Genomic DNA, 17,169 nt, shown 5'->3' on the forward strand with positions numbered 1-17,169 from the left:
TCTCCTTATAGTGGACTTCAATGGATCCCAAACAGTTAAAGGTCAAAATTGCAGCTTCAAATGGCTTTAAATGATATCAGACGAGGAATAAGAGTCTTATCTAGTGAAACAATTGGTCATTTTCGAAAAAAAATGTAAATGTAAATGCTTTATATAAACAAAGTGCTTCCGCCAAAACCGCATTTTCGTGTATTTTTCAAAAAGCTCCTTATGCCTTCCCTATTCTACTTACGGAAAAAATGGAACTGGTGCTGCGTTTGTTCCGTAAGTAGAATAGGGAAGGTGTATGACATACAGCGTAAGCTTTTTGAAGAATACGAAAGTACTTTGTTTATATAAAGCATTTACATTTACATTTTTTTTCGAAAATGACTGATCGTTTTTAATTGATTTTATTTGAAAGTGAACTAATCCTTTAAGTTACAATAATGCTCATGCTGACACACACGCGTGCACACACACACTCTCTCTTGCACACACAAACATGCACACACATACACACACACACACACACACACACGCTGTAAATATTAAAATAGTGGGTGCATTTTTATTACTCGCGTTTGTGTTTCGGCTCCCTCCGCCATTTTATGCTAGCGTGAGAAGCACGTATGCAACAAATGACGTCAGAGAAACGTCAGTAGGCTATAATCAATACTGGTCTATTACTGCATCGATGCCGATTCATCCGCGTCCCCATCGTGATGCATCGTAGAAACGATTACTTTCAAGAGAAATGTTTCTTGAGCAGCAAATCATCATATCAGAATGATTTCTGAAGTATCATGTGACACTGAAGACTGGAGTAATGATGCTGAAAATTCAGCTTCAATCACAGAAATAAATTACATTTTACAATATATTCACATAAAATAATATGATTTGAAACTATAATAATATTTCACAATATTACAGTTTTTACTGTATGTTTTGATCACATAAAATTCTTCTTTTAAAAACATGAAAAAATCTACTTTTATTGCTAAGTATACATTTTTTTATTATTATTTGTATTATTATTATTTAATACTGTATATATTTGTCAAACTAGGATACCCTAAATGTCCCCAAAGAAAGGTATTGTCTTAGCCTATTTGGCTCACGGATGGGGACATATTTGACCCGAAAGTATAGCTTAGGAAACTCTTACACACAAACGTCTGACAGCACCACACCCTCATCAGGAGCCCCTGTTCTCTCCAACTTATCTACACCATAAATCTAATGCATATTTGGACTGATACACAAGCTGTAATGACTACTGGCACAAACAAAGATTGGATTTCGATAAATCTCCTAAAAGTCTCAAATTTGTTTTACAAGGTTGCATTCTGGCATTCACCAAGGAAGCAAGTCTTAATACAAACAAAATGTCGCAGGTGGAACGGGAGGGAATGAGAGAGGAGGGGAAAAATCTGAAATCCAATAACAAGCTTTACACTTTGTCAATACCCTCACATCAAGGGCACTCAAATAACAGGATTAGCAAGCAGCGGTACAGAATCAACAGCATGCATATATAATTTGCACTGATTCATAGTGCTTGCAGAAGACTGAGAGGCTGAAGGTGACTCTCTGTGGCAGTGGGGATCAAGGCTGGCCTGTGAGGCCTTCACTAGAGATAGGTTAGTTTGTGGCCGCATTTGAAGCAATGCACATCACTGACAATGATTAGTTTGATTTACTTTTATTGAGTCCCTCTTGTTCTCTTCGGTCAGTAAGTGAGCCTTTGCAGTACAGCGAGGCACAAAAATGCTTTCTAGAAGTTTTCTATGATTTGTTTTAAAATGATTTATAATTAACATTATGAATGTCTTTATTGTCACTTTTGATCAATTTAATGCATCCTTGCTAAATAAAATGATTAATTTCTTTAATTTATTTCCAAAAAAATAAAAAAAAGAATAATAATAATTCTTACTGACTCCAAACTTTTCAACTTTCTATTCATCAAAGAATCCTGAAAAAATGTACGCAACTGTTTTCAACATTGCTAATAATCGGAAATGTTTCTTGAGCAGCAATATTAGAATGATTTCTGAAGAATCATGTGACACTGAAGACTGGAGGAATGATGCTGAAAATTCAGCTTTGATCACTGAAATAAATGCATTTAAAATAGAAAACAGTTCTTTTAAATTGTAATGATATTTCAGAATATTTACTCTTATTGCATTGACCAAATAAATGCAATAATAGACTTTTTTCAAAAGCATAAAAAAATCTTACGGACCCCAAAACTTTTGAACAGTGTTGTACAGTATTTATTATTATTATTATTATTATTTTTTCAGTCAGATTGTTATATGTGGTTCATAACATTTATTTTTAGCTTTTATCACTTTTAGAATGGGAGAAATCCTTTCCCATCCCAAACAGTTGGCCAAATGTTCTGTATTCCAGAATTTTGTGCTGTGCATTCTTGCTTGTGTGATTGCTTAAGTATGATCAAGTTTGTAGCCGTTTGTTTGTGTGCGAGTGGCTGATGACTAACACACAGTGATCTAATGGGGTCAAAGAAGCATTGTGTCAAACTCAAGGTCCTGTGTGTGGTGCATCCACAAGTAACTATCTATCATGTGTCTTTCGGGGAATGAAAATTCTTGGCTGCCCCCATTTCCTTGTGCCTCATTACCCTCCAAGTCAGTGCAGTGACCTTTCAATGGTCCGACCTGCATCCGCCCCAGTTCTGCATATCTCAGGCGATGTGCAGGATCATAGCGGGATGAATGGCTGGTTAGGCATGACACCATATTTGTGGGATTTTCCAGTAAGTACAGTAGTTTCAAGGAATGACACTTTTTGATACTATTGGTCCATATATTTTAAAAACCATAAACAAATGTCTGGCTGAGGGTTGTGTGCCATCAAATTTGAAACATTATATTTTTCATTCAATTTCTAAACTTACTTTTATTGCAAAAATCCTAGAATAGGTTGTGTTTTATCAGCTTTCTCCTTTTTTAGCATAATGGATAAGTTTCAGTCAGGGTTCAGAACTGGTCATAGTACTCAATCTGCCCTTATTAGGGTATTAAGTGATATTTTATTGGACGTTGACAATGGAAATTGTGTCGGTTTTGTTAGACCTGAGTGGGGCTTTTGATACACTGGATCATACCATTTTATAAGAGCGCCTTGAGCGGTGTGTTGGGGTAAGTGGGGTGGCTTTACATTGGGACTTTTACTGTAAAGATTGGGAATAATTGTTCTTCTTTGGCTTGCTTAGTTGGGGATACTTGATATTTGATATTCAATATTATTCTTGACATTTATTCAACAGTGCTTCTGATCTGCCTGCATTGACACTATTATTTAAGAGCTGCTGTGCAGCCAAATTATGTACCAGTTATCAATGTAAAGCTGCTTTGACACAATCTGCATTGTAAAAAGCGCTATATAAATAAAGGTGACTTGACTTGACTTCTGCTGCTCCTGTAAATTACGGGGTACCTCAGGGCTTTATTTTAGGACCGTTGCTTTTTTCTCTATACATGATTTTCTTTATTTAATAAATTTGGCATTTCATATCATAGTTATGCTGATGACACACAGTTGTATCTGCCTTTCAAAGCAGGAAATAATGCAGCTGAAATGTATTTGCTGAATTGCCTTGAGGAGGTGGAATTTTGGATAAACTCTAATTTTTTAATGTTAAATGAAAAAAAAAAAAAAAAATGTTTGCTTTTTGTTCTTTGTTGTTTTAAATGTTCTTTAAACTAAGACAAAAAAAGTTATTTTAAGAACTGTTCACTAAAAGGTTTTTTGGGGAACCATAAATTATTCTTCTATAATGTCGCTGCAAAAACCCGCTTTTGAAGCCTTTATTTTATGTTGAAACTGATTCATGAGAATTTTTTATTTTTTTTTCTATTGTCATCAAAAATGTATATTGAATTCCTGCAACTCTTTTAAAAGAATCATTCAACTCGTTTGTTGAAATGAGGGACACTATTTTGGATATCTATTGACTAAAGACCGTTGAATCTGCAGTCATAATGAGCGAATGTGGCCAGTTAGCCGTTAAATGGGCCGTGATGGATTACCCAATCAATTTAGTTTCCAGTCTTAGATGGCTGTGGCTTAGTGGTGGGAAATAGACTTATAATGTGGTCCAAACTGGATGACAGTGACATTAGATACTCAGCCCGTCACTATAGACATCAAAAGCTGTCATATAATTTTATAGACTGACCTTAATAGCAACAGGCAATTTAATAGCAGGTCATTCTGAAGTACTTCTCTTTCAAACAAAGGGACTGCATTTTAGAATGGTTTCATCATTAGAATGATGCAGCATTTTCCAAGCCGTAGTATTATTTAAATCAAAAATTCTCCAAATATGTCATTCCTTCACTCCTCTGCGAGAGAATAATGAACAGACTTAATGCAAAGCTTCCAGAAAGGGTTCTTTTAACATTGGCTTCTCTCCACAGTCCAGGAGGCACCAGTGAATCGTTGCTGTATCGTTTAATTACTTTAGTGCTGGCTGGATCACATTCCTGTCAGACAGGGCTAAGCTTGTAATTAAGTGTGCTAATTAACAGCTGTTGTAGCAGGATCAGGATTTCCAGTGTTTTCGGATTGAAGATGGGTTAAAGCTTTCCAGCGTTGAACCGTTGTTACTTCCTGGTTAGTAAAAGCGAACATTGAGGGATCTGTTTTAAGAAGTAGTTCACCCAGAAATTCTATTTAGTGATTGTGTTGATTTACTAGCAGTCGTGTTTTTCCAAACCTGTCTGACTTACTTTCTTCTGTGAAATGCAATAAGAATTGTTAACTGGTTGCTCTTTTCAATGCAGTGATGAATGTGGACTTAAAAAGGATGCAAAAGAACCATACGTGATCCACTTGTGGCCTATATTCAAAGTCTTCTGAAGTCGTATGATGTTTGAAGAACTTACTCATGGGAATAAACTCATTTTTAATGAATAATCTTTCCCTCCACTGAGATGTTAACTGCTGTGACCAGACTCATTGAGCTGAATGAATCATTTAGACAGAGTTTATGAACTATAATTTACAGAATTTAGCAGATATTTGTATCCAAACGTTTGATTTCACATCAGTTTTGACATTTGGCTCTGCCATGTTTAATATCCGTTTCATGAATAAATCTTTCAAGTTGAATCTTTTTAATGAATCGGTTGATCCAGTTTACAAACTGGTCTGAGTGATTCCTTCAGAATATGCAGAGCCAAAGCTAAATACAAAGCTAAAATTCCCAACTTTACAGCAGGAAAAATAATGTTAATAAATACATTTCTGCATAATTAAGGGCATGGCCACTTGAGTGACAGGTGGATTGCCGCTGCAGTCACTACTAGCCATTTGTCTGCTGTCTGTTAGCCGTCACGTCACCTCAGCTAATTCCAGCCGTTGAACTTGGCATCGTTTTTGGATTGCTTGGCATTGGCTAAAAAGTTTTGTCCATTAGATTTACTACAATGACAATAGCTGGAGAGAATATGCCTCTCAAGGCACCAAAAAATCTGACAGCACTGCTTGGATATTATAACTAAAACTTCTGCACTATTTTGAAAAAAATATATACTTTGCACGCAGGCTCATTTGTTTGTGAGAATCTAATGTACTGTATACTAGTTTTATAACATAAACGCTGTTATTCAATAGTTAACGCTTTTGTGGACAAAAAGTGCTTTTGGATGTTTTTCAATGGACACTTATCATGGAAGTGTGATGGACTGGATTCATCTCATGATTGCTATTTCATTATAAATATACTGTATGAAGTCCTGTAGATCAGTGTTTCCCAACCCTGTTCCTGGAGGCAAACCAACACTGCACATTTTGCATGTCTCTCTAATCAAAAACACCTGATTCAAGTCATCAGCTTATTAGTAGAGACTCCAAGACCTGAAATGGGTGTGTCAGACAAAGGAGACATGCAAAATGTGCAGTGTTGGTTTGCCTCCACACTGTAAAAAAAATCCCAGTAAAATTTACGGTAAAAAAACGGCAGCTGTGGTTGCCAGAACTTTACCGTAAAAAATACAGTAACAACGTAAAAAAAAAACTGTTAAATTTACGGTAAAATAACGTATTTCATTAACTGATATAATGTTAATTTACCAACCTAATGAAGTACTAATATCTGTTTTGTACCTTTATAATACACTGACAGTCACCAAACACAGTGGTGATAAGAGTCACATGATGAATCAAAGTTCATCACAAGCAGATTTTCCACAAGCTGAGAAGGACAACACTAACATATAGAAGGTGCACACAGTGTCATTCACACACACACTAAACACCATCATGGTAACATGCATGAAATTTTAAAAATGCAATAAACATTAATTTAACAACATTAGATGTAACATAAAACCCTAATGTACATAACTGATTAGAAAAAAATGAGAAAAACTAAGAAGAAACAGAGTTATTTCAACGAAAATATAACAAATGTGAAGTGTCACGCAGGGAATTGTGGGAATGTCAATTTACGTTTTTTCACTGTAAATTTTGTTACTTTTCACTTCCAAAAACTGTTAATTTAACGGTATTTTACCGTAAAATTACATTAAATGTACCGTTAGATCAATTACACCTATTACATCTATTACCGTTAGATCTATTAGATCTATTCACCGTATATAGTACGTAAACTTTCTGTAAACCAATTGACAGTTTTTCACCACAGCATTTTTACAGTCTTTTACTATTAAAATCAAGGTAATTTTTTACAGAACATGGTTGGGAAACACTGCTGTAGATTGACAGTAAACCATAAGATCTAAAATAGATAGATAGCTCCTTAGCCTGAGCTATACTGATCATGTCGAGCTAGGCGGGTGTGGTTTTTAGCAACCATGCACCTCAGCTCCACCCACGCCCCGCCTCTTTGCCCGTTTTTGTTTATCCGGGAGTGACCCGCTGCCAAGATGGCGACGGCCGGCTCCGCCCACTTTGGGCTTCATAGATGCTCTTCAGAAACTTATGGGTGATGTTACAGACACTACGTCCCTGTTTTATACAGTCAGTGGTTCACACTTGGCAGGTTTGGTTCGATTTAAACAAACTCTGGTGCGGTTCATTTGAATAATGCCATACAAAACCTGGTGCTCACCAAACAAGCAGACCAAAACCCTTGAAAATGGGTCTCGGCCCACTTCCAAACAAACTCTGTTGCGGTTTGATTTAAATATGAACGCAAAATGGACTAAATACATCTAATTGAACCAAAACCAGGATGTGATGTCAAAGATGCGACCATAAAAAGGCCAGAATGTTGGTTTTCTCATCATATTGGCAATGTTACCGCAAACCATTGAACTAAAACCTTCCAGACCAAAAGAACCAAGAGAACCAAACTACAAGTGTGAACTCACACTAAATGATGACAGAATTTTCCTTTTGGGTGAACCATTTCCTAATGTTACCCTTTGTGTATACAGATAAATTCCAAACATGACATTTGTGCTTAAAAATGTCTAGAATTATCAGATAGTATACTATCCAGATGTGTGTAGGACACCTTTGAGCTAAAAGGCCTCTCCTCAACAATAAATTTGCACATCAGTGCAAGCTCTAATTGCTCAGAATGCTTAGCTCAGTCACACATTAAGTGCAGTGAATTAACACAAGCCTGAGAACGGTGCTCCCCACAGGGCCGAACGACATGTCTGTGTGGGTGTAAGAGCAGAGATGATGAGTGACGTCCTCTTCCTCTGAAGCGCCACTATAGTCGCAGCCCGAGGATTATGCTTAAATTGATCATATGATTATAGTTTTACACGAGCATGCACTGTTGATTATCACAAGGCCATTTCAGCACCTTCTCCATGATGTGATTGAAGTGCCGATGATCTTTTGTAAAGCCAGTCAGGCATCCGGCGACTGGCCCGAAACCCACAGCTGCTCTGCTGAGCTAAGTCATTTCTCTATTTAGGAATTATTTTACGATGATGAGTCAGCTGTTTCCTCTGACACGGCGCAGCAGAAGCTGATCTCCGGAATACACTTTTGCTAATTTGGTTTTTCCATATATCCAGAGACAAACTGCTCATTTTGACCCCAGTCGTTTGCTTACAACAACCCAGGAGGCTGCTCTAAATTCAGGCTAAAGAATATATTTGGGTTGCATTTGTAACCAACATAATCAGTGCTATTGAATACAACTACAATGTAGAGAAGCAAAGCTGAGAAAAAAAACACCAATATATACACGAGTGGTATCATAATTGAGGAAGGCATGGTAAAAAAAAAAAAAAGTTTAAACATTTGAATGTGACCTTCATATAACAAAAAGTAAGAAAAGTTGAAATGTGTTACCCATACATCATAACACTTCATGGTTTCTTGATATTTCAGGCTTTGTTTTGACATGGCTCCACATCCCCCAGCGGAGCAGTGATGAATCAAACAGCTCGGGAGCAGATGATTTAGCCGGGGCGGGCCCTGTTATATCAATGCCCTCAGTAGCTTCTCTCTGTAACGCTGATTGTGATTTGAATGGACATTCTGGATGGCCGTCTTCATTGTTGCTTGTGTCATATACAGTTTAGGGTCACGAGACACAGCTGATTTAACCAGGAAAGGCTAACTGACCTACCATGTGTGTGTCATACTTTATCTGAAATATTTGATTAGGGGATGGTTATCATTTAATTATTTAATAATTAATTTATAATTATTTATACAATAATTTATACACTGTAAATATATATATATATATATATATATATATATATATATATATATATATATATATATATATATATATATATATATATATATATATATATATATATATATATATATATATATATATATATATAGTTGGTTTAACTTAAAAAAGTAAGTTACTTGGTTGCCCTAAAATTGAGTTCATTGAAATTAAAAATTTGAGTTAATACAATGAAAACGAATGGTTTAATCAACAGAAACTCAAAATATTATGTTATCTGAACCACATTAATTATTAAAGTTGATTTGACAAAAAAAAAAAAAAAAACGTTGATAACAAATCATGAAAATATTTTTTACAGTGTAATCATTTTCACACAATAAATATTAAAATACAATGTTTTGTTTATTTCACTTTAAATGTCAAATATGTGTAATAATGAATCATTTTATTTTTATATTACATCTTATATTATTATTATTTATTGTTTATTGTATACAAATGGTTATGGTTATTTATTTATATAGCACAATTTAATACAACGTTGGTTGTCCAAAGTGCTTCACAGTCCCAAAAAAAATAAATAAAAGTAAAAAATAAAACGATATAAACAAACATATAATCTTAGAGAAAAATATAGAGATAAATAATATACAATAAATAATGTAATAATAATAATAATAAAAAAAAAACATTTTATATCTGTTAATTTGAATAATAATCAACCCTCAGAATATAAAAGTCCCTGAAGAAACAGTTATGGATCAGAGTTATTATCATTAACTAAAACTAAAACTATTAAAAAACTTTTCTGTTAATTGAAATAAAGTCGAAATACATAAATACATAATAGCTAATTTTTTTTAATTTTTTTTTTTTTTTTGCAATAAACTGAAGTAAGCTTAAGTTGAAAACTTAAGTTTAAACTAAACTAAACAAAAAAACAAAACAAAACAAAAAAAAACATAATAAACATCAAAGCACAAAAACCAGAATAAAAGCACATAACCAAATTACTAATTAAACTAAAATTAACATAAAAAATAAAAGCTAATTCTAAGTATTAATAAAACTTTAATAAAACTAAAGAAAATAATAATAATAATACAAAAATAAATAAATAATAACTAAAATAATAATAAAATAACATGACACTGCCATGAATTATTGGATAGTGGATAAATTAAAAAGTAAAAAAAAAAAAGTTTCAAAAGTTCCACAGGGCCAAGAAACACCCAAATAGCAAAAAAAAAAAAAAAAAAAAAAAAAAGGGTTATCAGGTACATGGATTCAAATGAAGATACCTTCATATTCCCAAAGCTCTACACAGGTACCATTTATTATTACATTGTGGTCATTTCAAAGTCTCCTCCCAGCAGTTGAGATCAAAAAGTTGAAATGGGTTTGTGCCTCCTGGGTGCTCCAGAGCATGAAAATATGTTTGTATGCCTACATTTGTTGAGGTTGTCAGGGCTGACATTTCCGAAATCTCCTCAGAGACTGTATGCGGAGGGACCCGCGCGCTCCTGCAGACGAGAACTCACCTGAATTCACACCAGGCTGAACGCTTTCTCATTTTTCATCAGAGCTTCAAGATATCTTTCAGTGCATTGGCTTCATTTCTTTTGCCCTCCCACAAACATACTTACTACATTTACAGCGGCAGCTCGTTTATCATGTCACTCACCCTCAGGAAGAAGTGTCAACACAAATATGAATATTTTTGAAAACAAAATATGACAGTATCACCACAGAAGGCTCTGGAGGACTGCAGAGATGTCAGTAAGGATGCTGTAAAACTGATTGATTTTAGGGTGAGGAGCCCCAATGCAGCACAGATGTGATTTTAGAACTAAGTGACCAGATGTGACTGTTTGTCAGTGTTTTCGGCAGCTGTCTCGGCGCCCAGCGGAGCTCACGCTGACTGTAAAACCTTTTAAATAATAATCAGGCATATAGAATAACATGAAATGTAAATAATGCACAATGTTGTTTTGTGATGTTTATAGATAGATAGATAGATAGATAGACAGACAGACAGACTAGTGATTATCAGAAGGGTCATTATCCTGGGCCTTTCATATGTTGCATATTATTCATATATACGAATATGTGTCAATTTGAATTCATTTGCATTTGACATTGCACATGCATGAATAATACACATACAAATGGCCTCTTCAGCTGAGCATTGTGCAGTCAGAATGTGTTCATTTCTCCTGCTCTCTGATGACTGGATTAGACCGAAGCCCCCAGCGCAGCTCTGTGCAGTTCAATCACCATATTCCACCCCTCTCAACTGTCACATCACATGGATTATACAGAGACTCCATCAAGCTCAGATTCCACCTCCAGTCTCTGACAGGTTCCTTCCCCCCGAGAACACAATATGTGGGTAGACAGACCATTGTATCGAAAGAGAAAATGAAATAAGTAGGCTTTGTGACAGAACATGATTTAATGGATCTGGCCAGGTGATGGACTCAGGACATGCTGCAAAAAAAAAAAAAACCGAATGGCATTTTAGAAGAAATATTAATCCAAAAGACATAGAGAAACCTGAACTTTAAATCAAACAATTGCAACTTTAAATCATGCAATGACTTAAAATAAAGATAAAACGTTGCAATAACCTTTTTAATGTTTTATTCAGTGGCGGAAACAAGCTTCCATACAAATTAGCTTATTAGATTACTGACCTAGAAATAGTGCAGAATCTGAAATGTTATATATAGTCTCAGACTTTTAGAGCCCAACCCTCTGTGTATCTTAATGGTCCATTGCAGTTTGTACATATATAGTCTAGTCAGGCTGGCTTTTAGCTGATGGACAGGAGAGTGTCAGGTTCCTGACACCACATCTCATCCCATGGGCTTCTGAACGATCATTTGCTAACATGTTTGTGTCTGTGTCTGCCATCATAGCATCAGCCTTTATACCAGTCCTGCATTTCAATCCATAGTCCTGTCCCAGAGCCGTTTCTGGAGTCTAGATGATGGCTGAGAGGAGAAGATGCACAGGGGAGACAGACACAGAATGTTTAGCATAGCTGAAAAAAAAAAAAAAAAAAAAAAAAAAAAGCAATCTTTCTTTCTGCACTTTTTTTTTGACATTCCACAGATTATTCACATGAATCATACATTTTCAGTATGAATGTTTAAGATTTTGAAATGAAACATTTGTACTTAAAGGCTATAGTGCAAGATTTGTTAGGTCCAGGTGTTGAACAATTCATCCAGGTTTCTGAGCTTTTTCAAAAATGTTTTTTGGTAAAAGACATTTTATGAATTATTCTAAATATAATATAATAATGCAAAAGATGCAAAGATGCAATTAGCATTTTGATCAAGCTTGTATATTTAGGTTCAGTAATTTCACTTTAATGGCAATTAATAGGTCATTTTGCATCTTTTGCATCTGAAGTCCTATATATATATATATATATATATATATATATATATATATATATATATATATATATATATATATATATATATATATATATATATATATATATATATATATATATATATATATATATATATATATATATATATATATATAAATATATAAATTGAATTATTACATGCTTTACCATTTTGTCAGTCTTTTCAGCATTTTTATCATTTCACCCTGATTTTAAAAGATCTTTTATTGTTCAAGCATCAGTTAATCTAACAGTTAATTTATATATCCAAGGTTTTTCAGAAAATGTCATTGCTACATACCTGTGTTATTTGGTAATTAAGTAAATATTCTTAAATACAACACTCTACTTGAACACTCCTAAACATATCGATTATGACTATCGGCAGAAGATAAAGAAGGGAGATTATTTTTATCGGTGGAGCAAGCATAGATCACAACTGTACTTTTGACCCCATATTTTGACATATTTATAACTAAATTCAAGGTGCCTTTAACAGTACAATATGGATTTGAGGTCATGTTGGCTGTTTGCCCATGAACAACTGCAGAATGAGATTTTTTCTTTTCTTTTCGACCCTTTATGTTATTGCGTTATTATTCCAGTTTATATGAAATGCAGTGATAGCTGCTCCACTTCTGACACTGAGAGATGCATAAAAATGCAGAATTGATTTACAAATGACTGACACAAATATTTCCCTGAGGGAATCTATCATAGTCACAGTCCGTCACTGCACATTACAATGCAAATGTCAAGGCCGAGCTGCTTTAGTATTTATTGAAACACACACTGTCGCATTCCACTTTTATCATTGAAGTCGATTTTTCTGAATTATACATTTTTTTTTGTAGGTAAGTGTTTACATACTCAGCAACACACCAAAAGGCCACCTCAACATTGACTCTGGCGAGGATATTTTTAAACATGCCCACAAGCATTGTCACACTTCATTTGCATGCTTTTACAAAATGTCTATGAGCCATGCATAAAAAAAAAAATAAATAAATAAATAAAACATTTCTTTTTCTTATGTATCTAACTGAGATGCAGCACATTCAGTGTAAACAAAGGAAAGAAATTCACACTCTCACACTTACTCACACACCTTTGTCCGTTTTGTCTCCGGAGTTCCTTTTATGTAATGGAATTTTTATGAGGCTGTCAATCACATGCTCGGTGACATTAATAGTTGTGTGTGTGTGTGAGTGTGTGTGCACACTTTCTACTGACATTAGCATTGATATTACTGTAGTTCAGGTTTTATGTCTCATGACTTTTCACTAGCCATCAGAGTGTGGAAATGTTTAAGGACAAGCTTGCATTTGAAACCCGACACAAATGAACAAAAACATTTTATACACGCTCATGAACCATGTCATAACTTTTCTTTGTTTTATAGATTTATTCCTTTAGTTTATTATTGTGTTAATGTTTCTACCTCACTTCTTTCATCATTTACTCACTACGCATCATTTTAAACCTGTATGACTGACTTTCTCGTGTTGAACACAAAACTGCTCTTTTGCATACAGTGGAAGTGAATGACTGTCCCTACTAGTCCCATCCGCTTTGATTGAATGGACAAAAAGCAGCTTGAGCATTCTCCTAAATATATTCTTTAGTGTTACACGCAAGAAAAAAAGTTGTAGAGTAACAGTCCTACAGTAATATTAATACCAAAGTTTTCAAAGATAATTTCTCTACACCCTTCGTGGGGAGTTTGATTGACATGCGATCTGACCAATCATATCGCCATTTTGTCCAGCAACGAAACCAGACAGGAGAGTTGGTAGATTAACGTTGTGGATTTGAACTTGAAAAACAATGTCAGGACACATTAAAGAGGCACACAATAGTCTTTATTGTTTGAATTTCTTGAAAACATGACAAAATTTGATACCTAATACTTACGAAGTTGAAGTTTTTAAGTTTACTAATCGAACTGACCCCCGAATGGGATCTTTGCGAAGGGTCAAATTGATAATATTTTGTTTAAATCAGTGGTTCGGAGCGTGTATCAAACTGCCAAAGTCACATGATTTCAGTAAACGAGTCTTCGTTACATCGTAAGTGTTTCGAAACATTTGAAATTTCTATGGTTTATGTGACTTTGGCAGTTTGATACACACTGATTCGAAACTGATTCGTAAAGCTTCGAAGCTTCAAGTGAAGTGTTTTGAAATCGGCCATCAATAGATACTGTTGAATAAAGTTTTTATTAGATTTTTTGGCACTGAAAAACAAATATTCTTGTTCCTTCATAACATTAAAGTTGAACCACTGTAGTCACATGGACTGTTTTAAATATGCCTTTAGCAGCTTTCTGGGCCAAAAATATCTTAATTTGTGTCCCGAAGATGAATGAAGGTCTTATAGGTGTGGAACAATATGAATTTTTATTTTTGGGTGAACTAACCCTTTAATAAAATAACTGACTGCTGAATTCAGCAGTTGTCCAATCAGAATAGAGTATCCCAGAGAGCCGTGTTAAATCGTAAGTTTACTGATATATATTTGCTTTACAAAAGCTAACCGTCAGAAATGTAGGAGATAAGTTATCCCTTAGTCTTTCCGGGTGCATGTGCTCTTGAGTATTTCTGCCTGTGAATGCATGTCATGTGCATGTACGTTCTGACTGTTTATGTATGCAAATGTATGCGTGCGTGCGCATCGACATGGCTTCCGTCCCGGACATGTCAATGCGTCTCTCATAAGTGTTTCAATGTAACTCTTCTTGTTGCCAAAAAATTCTGCACCTGTTACTATGTGTCGATCCCAGGTAAAAGTGATTCTCCACATCGGAGCATTGCTTTCTACATATTTCTGTACACACTATATGTACGTTCACATGGCTCAGTGCCATGACTGTATGTACATATGAGTGGATGCTTGTTTGTATAAATTATTTCTATATAATTTATCATGTTTGCACAGACTAGTCCATGTGTCTTTATCTGTACGTAGTTCTTATGCAACTCGATTTTTAACGATAAAACTACAATTTGCAATTGGTAAATTCAAAAAGATCGCACTCAAATTTAATTGGACACCTACTAGCAGACGGGACCAGAGATGAGCTCTGCGTCTGTTTGGAAATGCAGCTGGGACCTTGTTTTTCTGAAAACCTTGTCATGACGGAAAGCATTGACAAAACAAAACGAGAGAGGGCCAAAGCTTCAGAAGCTGCCGGAAGAGCCACTCCCTCACTAAAACATGATAAAAGCCTTGAAGCGAGCCTGTTTTTGTGCCAGATTAATGAACGGCACCATGGCTTCTCTCTCACATGCTTATTATTGAACAAACTGGCCGTAAAGCTATTTCAGCTCTCAACGATGGGCTGGAGAAATCCTTAAAGTGAATTGAAATAATTTGGCAAAAAAATGCCCTCGATTTAGTCCAAAAGGTTCAGCTGTCATTTTCTGCTGTATAAGTATGTCTAGAAATTAAAGGCCGATTCCTAACACAAGTCTTTTCGTGTTTGGTTGACAGCTGAGGACACATGTGGTGATACTCTGAGGGGTTCAAGTGGCATCATTACGAGTCCCAATTTCCCGAGTGAATATTACAATAGTGCGGACTGTACGTGGACCATACTTGCTGATCCCGGAGACACCATCTCCATCATTTTTACAGACTTCCAGACGGAGGAAAAGTACGATTACTTGGAGGTGGAGGGGTCCGAGCCGCCAACAATATGGTGAGTCCGAATGCCTTGCCCACCGGTGTTTATACCCATGCTCATCCGTCTTGTGGCATTTTGTTGGGTGCAAACGGTAGCAGCTTCTTGTCGAATCTTTGCTTAATCCCATGGACATCTTAAATGAGTCATCGCCCCATCTGTAATCTCACCTTTGTAACTGTGTGTTTTCCAACGAGTCTGAATGATTTAGCTGTGATTTAGACGTAATCTTGCATGTTTTAACAGCGTTAAAGCCTTCCTCATTTAATGTTGTTGCCGTGCCTGTGCATCATGTGTCGTTTCCAGCTGTATCTTATGGATGTAATCGTTAGTCATAATGGAAGCGTCTAATGTTTATATCATCATAATATTTCACCTCTGCTGTTTATTGACTGGGCTCAAATTGGGCTATTGATTCACTCCCTCCAGCTTTGTCAACCCTGGTGATGATGGGTAAAAGAGGGTAATTATTACCAGTTTTTCTTTTTTTTTTTCTCCTTCGCACACTGCTACATTTGTTAAAAGGGAAAAATCCATTGCGTGCTTGTTCTGCACGCAGCTCTTAGAGGAAATGAACATGAGTATCGATCGCCCGAAATGCCCTTCCTCTTCACTTTAATGTTACAAATTGAACTCTAGCCAAGTTTTTAATTACATCTCATTTGGAAAGTATGGTTTTGATATCAGTCAGTGTCGTATAGGGCTGCATGGAGTGCTCAAATTTTACTGTGGTTCGGGTGTGCCAACGCATATAATATTTGGGTGTGCCAACCCATATAATACTCAGTCTTCACATATTTAAGAGAACAGACTGACATTCCATATTAAATCCACACACCGTAAAGAAGAACTGTTGGTTTAACTTAAAGGTGCCCTAGAATTAAAAATTTAATTTACCTTGGCATAGCTGAATAACAAGAGTTCAGTTCATGGAAATGACATACAGTGAGTCTCAAACATCATTGTTTCCTCCTTCTTATATAAATCTTATTTGTTTAAAAGACTTCCAAAGAACAGGCGAATCTCAACATAACACCGATTGTACGTAACAGTCGGGATCATTAATATGTACGCCCCCAATATTTGCATATGCCAGCTCATGTTCAAGGCATTACACAAGGGCAAAATGTCTGGATCTGTGCACAGCTGAATCATCAGACTAGGTAAGCAAGAACAACAGCGAAAAATGGCAGATGGAGCAATAATAACTGACATGATCCATGATATCATGATATTTTTAGTGATATTTGTGAATTGTCTTTCTAAATGTTTTGTTAGCATGTTGCTAATGTACTGTTAAATGAGGTTAAATTTACCATTGTTTCTTACTGTATTCACGGAGACAAGAGCCGTCGCTATTTTCATTTTTAAACACTTGCAGTCTGTATAATTCATAAACACAACTTC

General features: G+C 35.4%; 1 protein-coding gene across 1 annotated transcript in view; it reads left to right on the forward strand.

The window, feature by feature from the left end:
• Positions 1-17,169, forward strand: part of csmd3b (CUB and Sushi multiple domains 3b) — a 514,670-nt gene that overhangs the window by 192,840 nt on the left and 304,661 nt on the right. The window contains exon 5 of the mRNA XM_067361816.1: positions 15,573-15,780. Coding sequence (XP_067217917.1) covers positions 15,573-15,780 — 208 coding nt within the window. The remainder of the gene's footprint in view (positions 1-15,572; positions 15,781-17,169) is intronic.

This window comes from Chanodichthys erythropterus, chromosome 15 (assembly GCF_024489055.1).
Source record: "Chanodichthys erythropterus isolate Z2021 chromosome 15, ASM2448905v1, whole genome shotgun sequence".
Classification (NCBI taxonomy): Eukaryota; Metazoa; Chordata; class Actinopteri; order Cypriniformes; family Xenocyprididae; genus Chanodichthys; species Chanodichthys erythropterus.